The sequence below is a fragment of the Alnus glutinosa genome, chromosome 7 (genome assembly GCF_958979055.1).
Source record: "Alnus glutinosa chromosome 7, dhAlnGlut1.1, whole genome shotgun sequence".
NCBI classification, from domain to species: domain Eukaryota; kingdom Viridiplantae; phylum Streptophyta; class Magnoliopsida; order Fagales; family Betulaceae; genus Alnus; species Alnus glutinosa.
In genome coordinates this window covers 8528727-8547336 of record NC_084892.1, presented here as the reverse complement: position 1 = coordinate 8547336, position 18610 = coordinate 8528727, and the positions used below count along the sequence as shown (strand labels likewise).

Here is an 18610-nt window from a genome sequence, read left to right as displayed (position 1 = left end):
CGGTTGTTTGTTAAAAAGGTCATTTTTTCTTGGGCGGCCATTTTTCTAACAGTCATATTTTTCAACAGTCTTTTTCTAACGTAATAATTTTTTAAATGGTCTTTTTTCTAACAGTCGTATTTTTATCAGTTGTATTTGCTAATGATAAATATAAATATAATATCCTTATACCAATATCAAGCATATTTATGGCAAATACATAGCCAATCATAATTTTAAATTTCATATTATTGCATTATGTTAATTTTAAATTGGCAAATTTTAATTTAAAACTCATCTCCACCAAAAACACCAAATAAAAAATTTATCTGCCAACAACATGAACATATTCCACCAAAAGAAACTGAAATCGATGAACGGATTTTTTTTTACTAACAAAGAGAACTTTACAAAAATCTTTTGTTTAATCAAATTGGAATAAAATGCAGAAAAAAACTGTAGAAAAACAAGATAACCCAAGATATTCCTTCTAACCCAAGATTTGCAAAACCCATCCGGCCATCTACCAAAATTTCATCAACAAACAAAAATTAAGAGAATTCCAAAATTATAAACAATCCAAAACTTCTCAAACCACCCACAAAATCAACCGCAAATTTGCTCAAGCTGTAAATTCTAGTACGAGTTAGTTTTTTTTTTTTTTTTGTGAAGAAGTAAAAAATAACTATTAATTAATTATAATCACAAGCAATCGTGAAAAAAAAAAAAATAGAGAGGAAAAAAAAAAAAAGGCCCAAAAGAAATATTATAAAAAAGATACATTTGTGAATCACTATTCACAAATTTAAAACAAATCTATTTTGTATTTGAAACGCATAATCTGATGAAAGAGATTTTTGAACTTAGAGTTAACTACTCAAACCTAAAGTTAACAAATAGCTAATACTCTCACGTGCTATAAGAGGCAACTCATTAGTTGTTGCCCCTGCCCCTAAAGGCATTTGGGAAAATGTCGGCCTTGGCCTTGGGCCGTAGAAGCCGTAGCCGTTGGGTTTCGCGGTTCAAAACATTGTATTCCCAAACGAAGCTATTTCTCGCATCTTCCTCCTTCTCAACCACCAGCATAGCCGACAAGGATGAAGATACGGGTCGACCACCAGCGCCGCCTCCGATCCGGGTTTCGCACACCGAGTCGGCCGGGCGAGGCGTGTTCGCTACCCGGAGAATCGGAGCTGGAGATCTCATCCACACCGCGAAGCCGTTCGTTGCTCACCCTTCGCTTTCCACCATCCACAGCGTCTGTTACTTTTGCCTCCGGAAGCTGCAAACCACTTCTCGAACTCAGGTTGTGCAGTTCTGTAACAAAGAGTGCGAAGAGCAATCTAAGGTTTGTATGTTTAAATAAATACACACCACATGTTTGGAGTTTTTATTGTTAGAAGTGATCAATATCTGTGGTTATATGCAGTGTTTTTCTTTAACTGTGAGCGATGCCTTGTTTAAGCATGTAAATGGGTCAAATATATGGTTGTGTGAGCTAATAACTTAAGGGCTTCACTGGACTCTGCTAAACTAGAGAATGTGTTTTAGTGATTTAACATACTGAACTCATTTCTTTAGACTAATGTGTTTGCCGCAACATATTTCTAATGTATATCTCTGTGAATGTCATTTTCTGCTGCCAAATAAGGATATTTCATGGGCAGTTCGTAAATTCATAAGCTTGTCCTTTGGAAATTATTAAGTCATTCACCACCATCATATAATGTGAAACATGATATTTATTGATGTTACAGTTAATGCTGCTTTGCAGGGAATGCAAAATTGGGGTTCTTAGTAGTTGAAGGCTATCAATTTAGTATATAGGTATTTAAACATTAATATTTGTGTGTGTGGACCGCATGCATGTCTATTCTATTGGCTCTATCTAATAATTTGCTAAGTGTCCACTTGAATTTTTGTGATTGTGTTGCAATGTGTCTGATAATGATCATAATCTTAAAAAGCTGTGAGGACCATATAATGGTGAAGGGGCTTATGATTTCTTTCTGTATGAGATGTACTATATACTGACCATAGTTACGCATTTCTCTCTGGTTATAAAGAGTTACAGAATGTTAATGAGGAGGATTGGAATCAACGGAAGGTTACAGTCTAGGAGTTTCTAAGCATGAGTAGGAGAACCTTGACTAGCACTCTATGAGCACTCTTTAATTTACACGCAAGAGCAAAGGATGATACTAAGTAGAAAAGTGCCTGAGATTTATAAGGCATAAGTTGTGCATCTTGTGGAGAACTTTCCTTTTTATCTTGGTGTCATGTCTTCGTAATATGCTATTATGAAAATTATTTTTTAGTAGTTGCATACATCAATGTAATGTTTCCAGAATACAAGTTTGTTATAACCTGAAAAGCTCTCAAATGTAACCAGTTGGTTTGAGCTTTGAGTCATTTTTTACTCCAAATAAAGATTAACTTATGGTTAAATTTTCATGGATTTAAGGTATTTTACGATGTTGAGAGGAGAGCGAATTGGTCAGCCTATGATGATTATTGCCGGTATGGGAACTTCTCAAAAACCCTTCTACTTGATCTCTTGATATTCTATGCCATGGTTTATTATGAGGGTTATGTTTTAGTTTGCATCGGAAGTTGGAACTTCATCTTAAACAGACAAACATAGTGCAAATAATAATCTTTAATGATGCAACTTTAGTCTTGGTTTCATTTTCAGGATTACAAGGCTAGGTATAAGCTGAAAGTATGAAAAAGATTTTCCTCCCTGCTGAAGCTTTGGTTCCTTCCCCTTTTTCCTCTAGCCATATTTGTTACTGTCATATGATAGAGAAAAGATTATTTATGATAAAATATTATACACTCATAAGATTGCAGATATCATTGGTTTAAGTGAATGCACGATACACATTATTGTTTCATATTGTTACACACAATATGTGCACATTTACAATTTCTGCAACTGTCAGAATCAACTTATAAAAAGTTAGTTTTAGAATTAGAAAGCACCATATTGAACTCTCATTTGAGGTCAAAAGAAAGCCGTTAAAGGCTCCTCTTTTCTTCTTTTCAGTTTTTCTGGCTATTTATATCAGATTGCCCTCATTTACAAGGATCCATAACAATGATAACACCACCAAAAACCTAGCCAATAATTTTCTACATGGTGCTGGAAGCATATATTTTTTTTAATGTTTTATGTATTAGAAGGACACTTTAACACTTGAATTTATTAATTTTCCATTACTATTGCATTTCACCAGACTCTAAAAAGTAATTGTTTGAGAAATGAAAATACTTTTTGTGGGTTTTACTCAGTTTGTCAACACTTAAAACACCCATCAGATTTTTGTAGTACTTTCAATTATGTAGATTTCTTACTTTTTATCATCTCTTTCTATAGGACACAAGGTTTGAAGTACCCACTTATGGTGAAACGATTAGCTTGTATGGTCATATCAGGTGTTGCTGCTGCTGACAATCTTGACATACTTCAACCTGCTAATTTATCTCCTCCAATGATTTCAGAGGTCAGATAATAAATTTCTTGGTTTATTCGTGCTAGTCAATGTTGGGAGTATAATGAAAATTTAGGGAAGAAGGATTCTGATGGCTCATTTGTATGCCTTTCTTTTGAGAAAACTAGAATATTATGGAAAAAGTCTTCTTTTTTTTTCTTCTTCTTTTTTGGGTGAGAGTGGAGAATTTTGATTAAAAAAATGGCCAGGGAAAGAATCCCCCAAGAGGCTTTATTTTAACCTTCTTACCTTTTCCTCTTACGGCTTTTTCCCCAAAATTTAATTCATGATAATTCATGGAAGTTCCCTGACTGGAAAACAATCTCAAGACATATATGTCAGCTCCATTTAGTAGTTTTCATTGAAGATTCTTCTATTTGCTTTTTGATACTGCTGCCAGGTCATTCATACATGGTTACTAGTGCACTTGAGAAAGTGTGTTGTCTAAAAGAAATTAATGGAGAGTTCATTGGCAAATAGCTACAATAAATCCATTGGTTTTGGCATTTCCCCTTCTTGTAATGATCATTCTATATAGTCATTTTCCAGATGGAAGAGGGGTTTGGCTTACTAAGGAGTGCCTTCACAAAGGCAAATACCACAAATGAACAGATAACTTGTATCCTTCTTCCTTCGCATGGCAGAAATTTATCTTTTAGTTTCCATCCTGTTTTTTATTTCACTTGTTCAGTGCCAATCATTCTCTGAGGGAGTACATCTCTTTGACATCACAAGTTCTGACTAAGACATGGTATACTAGTGTTCTGGCACGCATTCGTATTAATGCGTTTCGTGTTGAATTGGCCGGAGGATTGTATGAAGATCTTCTTTTATCAGCAGCTGCATCTATAGAAGCTGAAGCTGCTGTTGGTAATGCCGTTTATATGCTTCCATCATTCTACAATCATGATTGTGGTAAGCTCTCTTTTTCTTCAGCTTACGTCAACACCTGAATTGTATAAAGACTCATGCACATAATTTGCTTTGATTGTGTATGATATTTCTGAGCAACACAGTTTGGGTTTATGTACAAATCAAGATCAAATGCAAATAAGAGTTCATTTCCAACCTCTATATCCATCTGCGGATGGTCAACTTACGGAATGGAGTTGTCACAAATATCAATTTTTTTTTTTTTTTTGCTTTTCCAGCGAAGGATCTTGAGAATTATGAGGTCATTTGTCTAAAAACTAAACCTAACTAAATTTAAATAGATTATAAGACATTAAAAATGATATTTTTCTTACTAGAAGAGGCAAAAATCAATATATTATTTTTGTTTCCACCCTTGTGCAACTTACAAGGGATAGTAATCAGGTATATATTCATCCTTAGACACCTCTACAATAGATATAATACACATGATCCAGAAAGACTGAAGGAGCTGTTATTTCACTGCAGATCCCAATGCACACATTTTGTGGATAGAGAATGCAGATGCCAGATTGAAGGCCCTTCGTGATGTTGAGGCAGGTCTGTCCCATGTACTACAGTTTCTGAAATTTTTATTTGATTTGGGTTCTTTTTTCTCCCTTCCAATGTGGTGGTTTTCTTCTGTTTTCCTGTTCTTTTTTGTTTTGCTTTGTTTTAGTTTTTTGGAGGGAGTGGATGGGGATGACTTGCTAATGGAGAATAAGTGACTAGAAATGTGTTGTAAAGATAGAGGGTGCATAAGGAGTGCTACGCTGGTTGGGCATTGAGACCATCACTTTTGCATTGCTAGATAGGTTGATAGTTTTCTGATAACCAATTCATGACACTGTTTTATCAAGAAGAAGAAGAAAGTAAGAGAAATCACTTATGGATATGTAGTTACATTCAACAAGATTTGTGCTGTCATCTTCATAAATAGCCTTCACATCCCACTATGTTAATGTTACAAACTCAGGCTATTGGTTTCTGTCAAATGAGGCATGTGACATCATGCTTGTATGCTAGAGACCATTTGAATCGAATCTATGAGATTTGGAATGTGTTATTGCAAGCAATGTATGAGATGCATGAGATGAGTGTTAACTAGATTAAACAGTGCCCTTTATTTTATTAGATGAAGTTAAGGGTCAAAATAAAAAAAGAACAGTAAAAAAGAGAAAAGGACAAATATAGGAATCATTTTCAACACCATCTGACCAAATATACTATCGTTTCTAGCTCTTAAAACTGCTACTACCTAGGGCTACTTCTTCCGTTGGCTCTGCTGCAATGTAGTTTATCACTTGGGAAGGGACCCCTCTACTAGCCGGGCCAGCTTCAAGCTGGTTTATATATACACACACACACTTGGTGAACCTGACTTTGCAAATTCTTAAACAGGGCCTTAACGTCAATGCAATGCAAAATTTGTTTTGTTTTCTGCAGGTGAAGAGCTTCGGATCTGCTATATTGATGCAAGTATGGGTCATGATGCTCGGCAAACTCTCCTGTCCCAGGGGTTTGGTTTTCGGTGCAATTGTCCTCGGTGTCTTTCTGGTGATTAGGTGAATCAATTTTTATTTTTATTTTATTTTCTTTCTTTTAATGAATATGATATGACCTTGTACTCTGTATCTTTAATGAACACTAGAAGCGCCTATTTATCTGCAAGATCTACCCAAATAACAAAATGTTTGGAGATAAATCTGTTAATGTACTTGCACTATGCTTCCTTTTTAATAAAAGGAAATTATCCTAAAAAGTCCATGAGTTTTGGCTGTTGCAGATAAGGACCCGAATTTATAATTTTATCAATTAATATGTTGAATTTTGCTATGTGATAAATAGGTTTCTCCATTAGATTTTTCGTTCATTCTTTTGATGAAAAGTTTTTAGTATTTTGTGTTTAAAATTATTTGTTAATGCCTTTTTCCTTTTAGGAAAAAAAAAAAGAGTATTAGTAATCTATCCATATCATCCGTCTATCTTTTTATTCTCTTAAAGTTAATGTAATTCTTAAAATCACTACTAAATCGAAATTTAATAGTGGTCATTTTCAAAGCCAATGATAATTTTTAAAGTCACGTCAATTTTAAGAGGGTAAAAGAAAGATAAAAATAAGTCCTACCATTACTCCTAAAAGCAGTGGGTTATGTAGTCGAAACAAGTGCCGTGAGTTATACAATTTGTACATATACAAGATATTTAGCCGTTTTCCTGAGAATGAAAGTGTTTTTTTTTAAAAAAAAAAAGAAAAAAGAAAAAAGAAAAAAGAAAAAAGAAAAAAGAAAAAAGAAAAAAAGAAAAAAAGAAAAAGAAAAAAGAATTGTTCTGTTAAAGAAATTTGAATGATGAAATGATTCATCCCAAAAAAATAAAAATAAAATAAAAATAAAATAACATTTGAATGTTTCATTATTGATATGTTTGGGCCGCCCGTTAATTGACGACTGCATGGGTGCTTCTAGGCCCGTCTCTGTTTAGTCTAGTTGGGCTCGGCCCACTCTTTGGGCCGAAGTTTAAAAAAGGCGAATGTTCTATAATATGCGAAAGTCTGGGACCAAAGGTGCGTCTGCAGGGAGTCGAACCTGGGTCTATTGCTTGAAAGGCAATTGTCCTAAACGTGTTGGTTCTACCGTTCTGCTCCTCCATTCGATTTTCTTAGTAAATTCTATTCTCTATCTCCCCTTTTGTTAATGGAAGATGAGCCGGAATTAGTGCTGCGTGCTTCAATAGTATTTGATTAATAAAATTATTAAATTCATTTCATTCGTATCAATTAAGCTTTTTGAATAAATGATAATTTAAAGCGCTTACTAATTAAGCCAACTCTACTTTAGAGTATGAGAAGGCATGACTAGTTGGAAATCTCTTAGTATAGAACCATGAAGTTGCACCTATTGCAACGTCCTGGTTGAGATGAACCGTGGTTTGAGAGCATGAAACTTACAATGATATAAAAATCCCTTAAATTTTTTAATCTAAAAACTAATCGACATTGCTACATCAACGTAATAAAATGATCAAAATAGAATAGAAGTGTAATATATAACATTACTCAAAATATCACCTTGAAAAGAGCTATGTACATTGTACTCTTATAGACTAAACAAGAAAAATAATAATAGAGTAATGGGGGCCTATAGCAACCCCCTTTCTCACACCCTTTCTCCCCCAGCATTTCCCGCAAAAATTAGAGCACATATAAAATTGCATTTTAGCAAAAAGACCAATGAAAGAAGTGGAAGAGAGAGGGTTCCCGCCATCTTAGCCGTTGGTGGGAAGTGTGAAGGGGTGGCAAAAAGAGAGCCGTTATAGAAAAATCTCCTACAAAGGAGGGGGGGTATTCGAATTTACCTACCCCTCATCTCCTTCTCCCTTAAACCCGCCCTACCTTTCTTTCTCTTTAAAACCGAACTAAACCCATCTCATATCGTATGGACCTTTGTTAGTTTACTAGCTTTTCTTTTTTATTCAGGAAGTGTTTAGCTGAGCTTTCAAACCAACCATTTTTAACTGCAAAACTTCTAGTTTTCTTATCCTTTTTTTTTTCTTTTTTTTCTTTTTGCTATCTGAAAATATTCCTCTATTTTCTTGCCAAATGATGGGGGCTTTGTTCTTAAACTTTTCCTCAGTTGCACCGATTAAACCCCTTAGAGTGTCCGACAAGCGTGACTGCTGCTCTTTAAGGAGGAAGAAGAGTGTGGTGTACTGCCAAGGAGGTGGGAATGTGGTCAAGTCTAGTGGGTTTTCTTCTGCTTTGACAGAGAGAGAAGCATTGTTGAGCAGGACGGATCATACTTCAGCTTTAAGAGATGCAGGAAGCTTGGTTTTGTCTCCAAATGAGAAGAGCCAGGCAGAGATTGCAGTCAAGGATTTGGCGCCTTATGGAGAACCATCCAGCTCTTTGGTAGAGGTTGATGATGGTATTGGAATTGTCAAATTTCTTCGAGGAAAGGGATTTCTTGTCACTGGTGCAACTGGGTTTCTGGCAAAAGGTGTATATATATTATTAAAGTTTTTTTCTTATTTTTTTATTTTTTTTTTTATTTATAACCGGGTATCCGGGACTTCGTACGATCAGACCTCCGGGACACTGTCCCCTCCATGGTCAGGTAAAGCTTTAGTCGGTGGGCGTGCTCCAAAGAATTGTTTGCACTCGAAGAACCTTAAACTTACACTTACCACTTCAACCAACCCGTTGGGGTTATATTAAAGCATTTTTTGTGACATGTTTATACGTGCATTAAGGTTTCCTCAATGCTCTTTTTGTTTTTTCTAGTTTAATCTTCAATTGACAGTCTTCTCTTCCCCCCCCCCCCCCCCCCCCCAAAAAAAAAAAAAAATCAGTTCTTATTGAGAAGATTTTACGAACAGAGCCGGACGTGGGTAGAATATTTCTTTTGATTCAGGCAAAAAACAAGGAAGCGGCAATGGAAAGATTGACAAGTGAAGTATGTTCTCTCTATCATGCCCTGTCTCTGGAAGTTTACTAATCCATGTCTTGGACTCGAATTAAGATATGATTTTGTGGATGTGTTTTAGATCATAAATGCAGAGCTTTTCAATTGTCTCCGACAAATCCATGGAAAATCCTACCAATCCTTCATGTTGAGCAAACTAGTTCCTGTGGTTGGGAATATCTGTGAATCTGATCTTGGCTTGGATGAAGATTCAGCAGATGTTATTGCCAAAGAAGTCGACTTGATTGTAAATTCTGCAGCCAATACAACATTCGATGAAAGGTCATGACTTTTTCCCATTAGAAGTTCATGTTTCTCATTAAATTTCTAGATTTTCTGTTTATATTGTTAAACATTTTTGGAATTATGAAACTGCAGATATGATGTTGCTATGGATATAAACACAAGAGGACCTTGCCACCTCATGGGCTTTGCGAAGAAGTGCAAGAACCTAAAGCTCTTCTTGCAAGTATCAACAGGTAAGTGAGAAAGCAAATGAAATGGATAAAAACAGAGGTGTGAGGAACCCACTTTAAAGAAAAATTAAATAACAATGGGAACTGGAATGATCTTTAATTGTCTATTTGAAGAGTATATCTCATTTAATGTTTGTCTATTCCCAACTTTTAAATTACCACTTATTCCAAAAGCGTAAGTTTAAACTGATAGAAAATAGTGAATTTAATCATTTTGTTTTAATACTAGTTAAATTATCACTTCTCCTAAAAGTTTAAGCTGCTAGAAAATGGTGAATTTAATCATTTAATTACTATTTTAACACTAACAAACCACTTCCTCCCTCGAGCTCACTCGAGCTATGGTCGCGTGAGGTTCGAGCTCAATTTCTGTTTGTGTTTCCTCGAGTGATTGGCGCGTGAGAGTTGAGCGAAGTTCATGAGGGTCGTTTGTTAATTCCATGTTTTGTTAAACATATTTTTCATTTTTTCACATACAGCTTATGTTAATGGACAAAGACAAGGAAGAATAATGGAAAGGGCGTTCAGTGTTGGAGATAGTATAGCAAGTGAAATTTTCGATATTTCATCAAGATCCCTCCCTGCATTGGACATAGAAGGTGAAATAAAGTTGGCTTTGGATATCAGTAAAGTTTCTGAAGTCAATTTGGTGGCTCAAAAAATGAAAGAATTGGGTCTAGAAAGGTGATAGTTTCTTCTCTTTTCTTTTTCTTTTTTTTAGTGACACCATAATGTAACATGTTGGGACATACACCACTTAACTCGAAAGTTTAAGTTTATGGGTTTGGGCCCAACGTTACTGTAGTAACTGCTACTCACTTTTGTGACATATTTTCAATGTGGAACTCAATCTTTTTATACTCACACGTATATGCTTAAGACATAATGCTTCACTTGTTTGATTAGTATTGGATTTGTAAGACATGTGAATTGCACTATCAGGGCCAAGAAATTTGGATGGCAAGATACCTATGTTTTCACAAAGGCTATGGGGGAAATGATGATCGACAAAATGAGAGGAGAAATACCGGTTGTCATTATTCGACCAAGTGTTATTGAGAGCACTTGCAAAGAGCCATTCCCTGGATGGATGGAAGGGAATAGGTATCTCTTATTCAAAATCTACACTAACCTCTTGAATGCAATGGCTTTGATGACTAGCCGAACTAACACTACACTCTCTTTCTACTCTCCCTCACAGGATGATGGATCCTATAGTTTTGTACTATGGGAAAGGGCAGCTCACAGGCTTCTTAGTTGACCCAAATGGAGTACTCGATGTAGTAAGTAAATGCTTGTGTTTTTTGGCTTGTTAAGGGCTAATCATGGATCCAAAAGCACCTACGATTGTTGATATTGATTTGGTTAAACCTTTAATCATAAACCCTTAACCCTTAGGATCGTAACATTTAAACAAATTTCTAAATCTGACATCTACATCAACTCACTCTATCGGCACTGATTTGATGATAGCCTTTACTCTTTTTTAACAGCACCACTCACATATCAGTATTTAATGACTTAACATTACGTCCATATATAGTACCAAACCATTGGAATCCAGCTTATAAGTAAACTCCTCCGTAACTCAAACCAGTGATATGATGCCTATTCTAATACCAATTGTTAAGAGCCCAACCATTAATTCAAAAACTCTAAGACTGTTGATACTAAGTTGGTTAACCCTTAATCCTTAAGATGGTAACATTTAGTTTGCCTGCTTCATTTCAATCAGGGCAAGAAGCTACACCATGTCTGAACTATAAAGTTTACAAGTTCAAATGTATGACTAGTGGCTCTCTTGACATAACTGCTTGCAGGTCCCAGCAGACATGGTTGTTAATGCAACCTTAGCAGCCATGGCAAGGCATGGAGAGGCCCAAAAACCGGACATCAATGTCTACCAGATTGCTTCATCTGTTGTAAATCCACTAGTTTTCCAAGAACTGGCGAGACTGCTGTATGAACACTACAATTCCTCTCCCTGCTTGGACTCAAAGGGCAGGCCAATCCGTGTTCCATCAATGAAGCTATTTAGCTCCATGGAAGAGTTCTCCACTCACCTATGGGGAGATGCTGTTCAGCGAAGTGGGTTGACAGCTGCGGCCTCTTCGAACAAGAAGTTGTCCCAGAAACTCGAAATTATTTGCAGAAAGTCAGTAGAACAAGCAAAGCATTTAGCAAACATATATGAGCCTTACACATTTTATGGTGGAAGGTAATTAATTAATTTTGTGTTCTCCACTAATTATAGCAGAATGTGAACTTCACATTTAACAAGAAAAATTAAGGAGTTTGCATTTCCTTAATCATGACAAGTTGCTTTTGAACATTTATGACACAGAAAATTTCCCACTTCAAAATGTTAATGTGCATGATTTCCAAAAGGAGAGAAAAATTTAGAAGCTCATTAGGATCAAAATTGGCACAATCTTATTGGAAGAAGAAGAAAAAAAAAAGGGTCTTAAAAGAGTGTTGATAGGAGTATTATAGCTTTTACTACATGTTCCTTGTAAACTGATTTGATAATAGTCCACGTGGCACTTAACTTTTACTACATGTTGTGCCACGTGGCACCTTTGTATAGGAGTTACAGTACACCAAACATTTTCCGGTCATAAAATAGGTGTGATTGTAAAGGAGTTGTTTTGCCTTCTCTCTTTGTTCTTTCTCTTTAAAACAAAAATGTTGACAAACAACTTAAAACACAAAATGCTTTTGATTCTCCATGGTTTTGTATCTCCTTTCTTGTGAAAACTTTATCTGAATGACAAACTGTGGTGCAGGTTTGATAACAGCAATACTCAAAGATTGATGGAAAGCATGTCTGAAGAAGAGAAGAGCAGCTTTGGGTTTGATGTGGGCAACATAGATTGGAGAGATTACATCACAAATGTCCATATTCCGGGTCTAAGGAGGCACGTCATGAAGGGAAGAGGGATGTGTAGCTAATTAAGCACCATTCATCTTGTTGCATGCAACTCCTGCAACCAATTGTAATAAGACAATGTTACTTCTTTTTCTCCTTTTACAACTCATAAAGTGGGGCAAAAAAAGGTGTTGCCTTCATATATCTATATATATATATCATATCATATCATATCGTGTATTTAATTATGATTAAGCTTCTATAAATCAAAGCTGCTGTGATTTTCCAGTTCTGTAACTCATTTGGATGCTTTACTATTTAATAAGATCAAGTCTACAACTTTAGTAGTATTTTTGGTCGAAAAATGCTTGACTACTACAACTTTTATTACGGTCCTTAAATAGTCACATGGAAGTCCATATTTTATAGAAATAAGTGTCATATGCAATGTGGTAAATGTCACGTGAAATATCACATCAGTTTGTAAAGAACTTGCAATAAAAGTTGTGACACCTTTAGCGGTACTCTTTTTTAGTTTTGTTAAATGTGAAGAATTTATTGCTATCAAACGAACAGAGCCACTCACGAACAGGGTCGAACTCGACTCGAATAAATTTGACTCGGTCTCAGTTCATTTAATAAATGAACTGACCATGACACACAAAAATGTGTTAGATTATTATACTAGACATACTCATATAAACTCTACTCAACTAAGTTAATGATTGTGAACAAAGATTGTATAAGCTCACCTCGACTCATTAGCTCGTTCGTGTATATATATATATATTGCATAAATAGTAATATCCTATATAAATATAAGATTGTTATACACTATATGCTATAATTATATACTATATTACCATGTATAGCATAATATTCTAATACTAGTAATTTTTTTTTTTAAAAAAAAAAACCTAATACTAGTAATTAAGTAGTAAGTTAGTAACCATATGTAATATGTTGCAACTTATAATATACGCTAGTTACCCTATATAAGTATTATTATTTTTATTTTATTTTTTTGACGTGTCCACACAAGAGGAGGAGGGGGGATTCGAACTAGTGACATTTGCTTCGTGAAGCGTGGTCTCCAGCTGATTAAGCTACCCCTTGAGAATCCTATATAAGTATTAAAGTAAATAACATATGTTTAACTATAGTTATATAGTATAGTGTGTATATATATATATATATATACTATGATTATATAAAAGCTCTAGTCTACGGGCATTGATTTTGGGTAACGGTGATTTTGGTGTGACCTAAGCCCAATCCAACCAATTGATTTTGGTTGGTTTTTAGCTTAGTTGATACAATTTCACAGGATCGTTGATTTGGAAATCAATGGCCGGGGTCTATCTATCAACCCTGCATGTTCGATCAGTGGAATCTAACCAACACCAAGGGGGTCAATGTTCACCTCTACTTTATGTGAATTATCGTAGGCAACTTATAGTAACATTCAATGTGATCAATTTTTTATCTTTTATTTTTATTTTTTTTAAATACACTTTGGCCTCCTGAATTAATAGTCATTTTTTATTTAACCTCATGAACTGTCAGGTGTGGCATTTAGGTACATCAAACTGCCACTTTGTTGCAACTTAGTCACATCTATTAATCTTGAACATTATGTTGGACGCAAAATCAAATTTGACCAAAATATTTCAAAAATACCCATATTTTGACCATCAAAAAACTAAAATTATCCTTTGTAATTATTAATTAGTAGAAAAAGACTAATTTAAAAATAAAAATAAAAACTAATTTTTTTTCTTACTTTTTTTTATATAAAAATAATAATAGTATTTTCCTATTAATTAATAATCACAAAGGGTAATTTTTGTTTTTCAATGGTCAAAATAAGAGTATTTTCGAAAGATTTTGGTCAAATTTGATTTTTCGTCCAACATAACGGGCAAGACTGACTGACGAAACTAAGTTGCAACAAATTGTAGTTTGATGCACCTAAGTGTCACACCGGTCAATTCATGGAGATAAATAAAAAATAATTGTTAGTTCAAAGGACAACTTTAGACAATAACTCAAATAATAACCAAAACATAAACATTAATTAATAGCTTAAGTACTTATTAATTTAAAAAAATGAAAAAGAACATATTCTCTATTCAACAAGATGAAACACCAATAACATCTAAAGTGCGTATAATATTTCATCACCAACATCTCACACCACGTGGAATCACACACACATGGCCACGCAAGTGTAAAGCATTATGCATGAGCAAATATTCCTCCCAAAACACAAATCAGCAAATTGTATAACTATAGATATGATATGATATTGTTATAAAATCAACACACATGATCAATCATATTCTACGTACCTTTACAGCTGCCTCACTACTAACTTCCTTTTAATCTTCAAATTTCATTTCTTGCACATGTACAACATCACCAAATCATTTCTTATTACATAACTTACATCATCCCTACCAGGGTTAGAGAATTCACATGCTGGCCGGCTCATAAAGTATAAAATGTAAATTCTAATAGAAAACATAAAAATGGTATTAGTAATTCGAAAAGAGTTGCACGGAGAGTAATTAAAATTCTATACAACCATAGCATATATGCACATGAAAAAATAGCTAAGAATTTGAGACAACATGAAAAAATAGGTACATGGATTCCCTTTTTTTATTATTTTTTTTATTTTATCTCTCTTTCACTCCATTATTGCTCATATCAACCTATACCAACTACCAACAGCAGCAACATGCACCCAAAGGGCCAACCTGTTGCTTGAAACAATCTAGCAGCCAATTGCATTACAAAGAAAAACCAAAAGACATGCACATTCCAAAAATATCTCATCCGAATTAAATAAGCTAAAATAGCTTACAATATGAACTAATTTGAAGTAGCGTTTAATAGCCTAAGAAGGCAACTGTATATATATATATGATTCATCAAGTTTCACAATATTTTCATGAGCCGAAAATCCTATATACTACACAATTTGGAGAACTAAAGATAGACTTACCTATGGGTAGATGCCTCATTCTTGAGTTACAAACTTTTCCCATTGATGTCACGATAACTAAAGGGGGCACTATTACTAGTGCTGCTGCTGTTGCTGCCACCTCTGCCTCCACCTCCATCACCGCCGCCACTGCCACTGCCACTACCACCACCGCCTTTGAAATCTTCATAGTCAATAGGAAATTCACTGAAATAAATTGACATTCTCTCTTTCAAGCCACAAAATTGCTATCACTACGTACTATATTTCAAGATTTTTCAGCTCTATGGCCCAAAAAAAAGAAAAAAAAAAATTAATGCAAATTTTCAATTCTAACCTGAAATCTTCAGAAAAAAAATCATATCAAGAAGGGATTGAGAGTCGCCTCAATACAATACCATAATATCATAGATATTAGGAGGGATGACTTTCGTCTAGATTAAATCTATGCCATGGGTGGCGGTCTCTCTAGCTAGATTATGAACCGCTAAATTTGGCCTTATAATATTGTAGAACCTATTCATCTTTCTTCATTCACAGTTGTTCCGTTAGGCCTTCCTAATATGCCTCCATCAGCTAATCGAATCTTTCAAAGCTTGGTAAGTTTGTTTTATTTTCTCAACCAAATATTGATTTTGAAGAGAAATATTGATGATCTTTATATATATATATTCGAACAGAATTATAAACAATGGTTGACAAAGCTAAGAGAAGACAATAATCTATCTAAATGAGAGATTTTTTAAGTCAAAAAATGGAAAGCTCGTTGGATTGGGCAAAGGAGGAAAAAGGCTCTTTCGCATCATTGCACAGAACCTACGGGCTCTACACATGAGAAACGAATATTGCGAGGATCTTATAAGACATTTGCACATTAGAATGCCTGGTAATGTTGTTTATTTTCCATATTTATCACTAAGAAGTAACACTCATAGTGGTATTAGAAAAAGATGTTGAACACTTTCGATTTCTGGTGGGAAGACTTCTGTTAGAGCATATAGGAACAAACAATGATACAATCCTCTTCCTATTGAATTTAACCTTTTCTTTTAAAAGATGATTCGTATCATTGTTTGTTCCTATATGCTCTAACAGAAGTCTTCCCACCAGAAATCGAAAGTGTTCAACATCTTTCTCTATACCACTATGAGTGTTACCTCTTAGTGGCAAATATGGAAAATAAACAACATTACCAGGCATTCTAATGTGCAGACGTCTTATAAGATCCACACAATATTCGTTTCTTATGTGTAGAGCCCGTAGGTTTTGTGCAATGATGCGGAAGAGCCGTTTTCCTCCTTTGCCCAATCCAACGAGCTTCCCATTTTTTGACTCGAAGATCTCCCATTTAGATAGATTGTTGTCTTCTCCTAGCTTTGTCAACCATTGTCTGTAATTCTGTTCGAATATATATATAAAGATCATCAATATTTTTCTTCAAAATAAATATTTGGTGGAGAAAATAAAACAAACTTACCAAGCCTTGGAAGATTCGATTAGCTGGTGGAGGCATATCAGGAATGCCCAACGGAATAACTGTGAATGAAGAAAGATGAATAGGTTCTACAATTTTATAAGAACTGTAGTTAAAACTATTCTGATTCGTCATTTCGTTGTGGGAAATGGAATTGGCCGGAGAGAAGAAAAACAGAAGGTTTTCTTGCAGAGAAAGTTTGAGAAGAAGGTTAAAACAAAGGACCTGTTTTGCAGTGAATTTTGATATGTGTGGGTATTTTTCCATAACTGTATATGCTAAACCTGCTGGAGACACCATGAAAACCACTGTGCACTAAACCGAAAGCTTGCAGAATCGCAAGCCCACTGCCGAAAAATTCACCCTGTCACCCCCCGGCCAACCGGACGATTTCCTCAGCACCGGCTATTCGCTGGCTTCGCCGCATGCAGTAAGCGCCGGCCCTTTTCGTGGCCGGCGTCGTTCCGCCTCCCGTCAAGGGCCGCCCGGTTTATGGGTAAACGGCGGCCCTTCATGAACGCTGCATGAGGTGGCTGCGGGGTGATAGAGGCGGCCGGCGTTCATGGTGAAGAAGAAAAAGAAAAACCGAGGAAGAAGGAAAAAAAAAACGGCGCAGAGATCTGAAATTTTTTGGGTCAGAGGCTTCCTTTTCCGGGTTAAAGGGTTGGGCATCGGGTAGGGTTTGAAACCCATTAGCCCAAATTTAAGTTTGAAATTTTTTTTCGGGTCAGAGGCGCAGAGATCTGAAATTTGTTGTGTCAGATGCTTCTTTTTCCGGGTTATAGGGTTGGGCATCGGGTAGGGTTTAAAACCCATTAGGCCAAAATTAAGTCTGAAATTTTTTTGGTCAGAGGCTTATTGTTCGGGTTAAAGGGTTGACATCCGGGTAGGATTTCAGCTTCCGGGTCATTAAGTGGGTTGACCCGAATGGTCCAGCCCAATAAGGTAATCTGACCCAGCCCGATTCATTTTTTTTTTTTTTTTAACAATTGGGCTCATGTAGAATTTAGAATTTGGGCTCTCCAACAATAAAGGGCCTAAGGCCACTGACGAAACCATTGGGCCATACAATTTTATGTTTCCTCATATTTCATTTTTTTTTCCTCTTATTATTTACATTGTTTTGTATTAAAATTATTATTTTTTTAATACATGAACTTAAGAATATATTTAATTTGTTAATTTATATTTAATGGTGGGTATCGGGGGAATCAATGACGGTAGGGGGTTTTCCGCCTACTGTCCTGACTTTGTCAGTGAAGTTTATAATTTCACCGACTTCTTTCTAATTTAGTTTATTTCGATCCTCAGTAATTGGTTAGAGAGTGAGGCTTTGCATTGCAGTTACTTTGCTTTCAGACTGATGAGAAAAATGGCTTCCAATCTTCCACGTCGCTAGTTCATGAGGCAGCAAGGGTTACAGTTATGGTGGTGGTGGCGGTAGTGATGGGCTAGCAAATCACAAAACTAAAAATGCAGATAAGGCGTTTAGTGAAATGCAACTATAATGTGGGTTTTGGTATAGATGGGTTTGATGAAGTGCAGGTAAGGTATTTGTTGAAATGCCATTGCGTAGTAAGGTGTTTAGGCCAACTAGCTAGACCCAACTAGCCAACGTACCATTGTTGGTATCGGTGAGATTCAGTAGCCGTGTACCAACTAGTCAATTTGGTTAAACTAGAATAGAGAAGTCACACCGGCGATGATGGATGGAATTTTCTGAGGCTTTTATTTTTTAGAAGTTTTTCTCCTGCAACACGATTGGACTTGAAGAGAAGTTCACACCAAACGGATTTGTTTGAATTTAATGTCGGTTTTACTTTTCCAACCTAATATCACAATAATTACTTTTTAGTACTATTAAGAAAAGTAAAAATATAAATAAAAATAAAACTTCTTCACATTGTTTACCAAACAGAGCCTTGAAGGGTGTGTTTACTAGTTTTGAACACCA

The 18610-nt window shown here is 35.4% G+C and overlaps 2 protein-coding genes and 1 long non-coding RNA gene across 6 annotated transcripts; 2 read left to right on the top strand and 1 right to left on the bottom strand.

The window, feature by feature from the left end:
- Positions 1–881: 881 nt before the first annotated feature.
- Positions 882–6127, top strand: LOC133873650 (histone-lysine N-methyltransferase ATXR4). Of its 2 annotated transcripts, none has more exons than XM_062311386.1 (7): positions 882–1327; positions 2444–2499; positions 3359–3485; positions 4023–4092; positions 4209–4388; positions 4875–4942; positions 5832–6127. In XM_062311386.1, exons 1-7 carry the CDS (start codon positions 950–952, stop codon positions 5952–5954), a joined length of 1002 nt encoding a protein of 333 aa, XP_062167370.1. In that variant the 5' UTR covers positions 882–949; the 3' UTR covers positions 5955–6127. The 2 variants fall into 2 exon arrangements, with proteins under 2 accessions (XP_062167370.1, XP_062167369.1); XM_062311385.1 differs by having other exon boundaries at positions 887–1327; positions 4875–4946; positions 5832–6125.
- Positions 6128–7759: 1632 nt separating this feature from the next.
- On the top strand, positions 7760–12276 carry LOC133872423 (fatty acyl-CoA reductase 2, chloroplastic). Its single transcript, XM_062309926.1, has 9 exons — positions 7760–8383; positions 8736–8839; positions 8931–9130; positions 9227–9327; positions 9804–10008; positions 10267–10428; positions 10526–10607; positions 11145–11542; positions 12111–12276. Exons 1-9 carry the CDS (start codon positions 7987–7989, stop codon positions 12274–12276), a joined length of 1815 nt encoding a protein of 604 aa, XP_062165910.1. The 5' UTR covers positions 7760–7986.
- On the bottom strand, positions 11700–17258 carry LOC133872424 (uncharacterized). Of its 3 annotated transcripts, XR_009901022.1 has the most exons (4): positions 16660–17258; positions 15520–16580; positions 15204–15389; positions 11700–12308 (listed from the first exon to the last, which is right to left on the bottom strand). It is a non-coding gene; the product is annotated as an uncharacterized LOC133872424 (long non-coding RNA). The 3 variants fall into 3 exon arrangements; XR_009901021.1 differs by having other exon boundaries at positions 15520–17258; XR_009901023.1 differs by having other exon boundaries at positions 15204–15366; positions 15520–17258.
- Positions 17259–18610: the final 1352 nt, after the last annotated feature.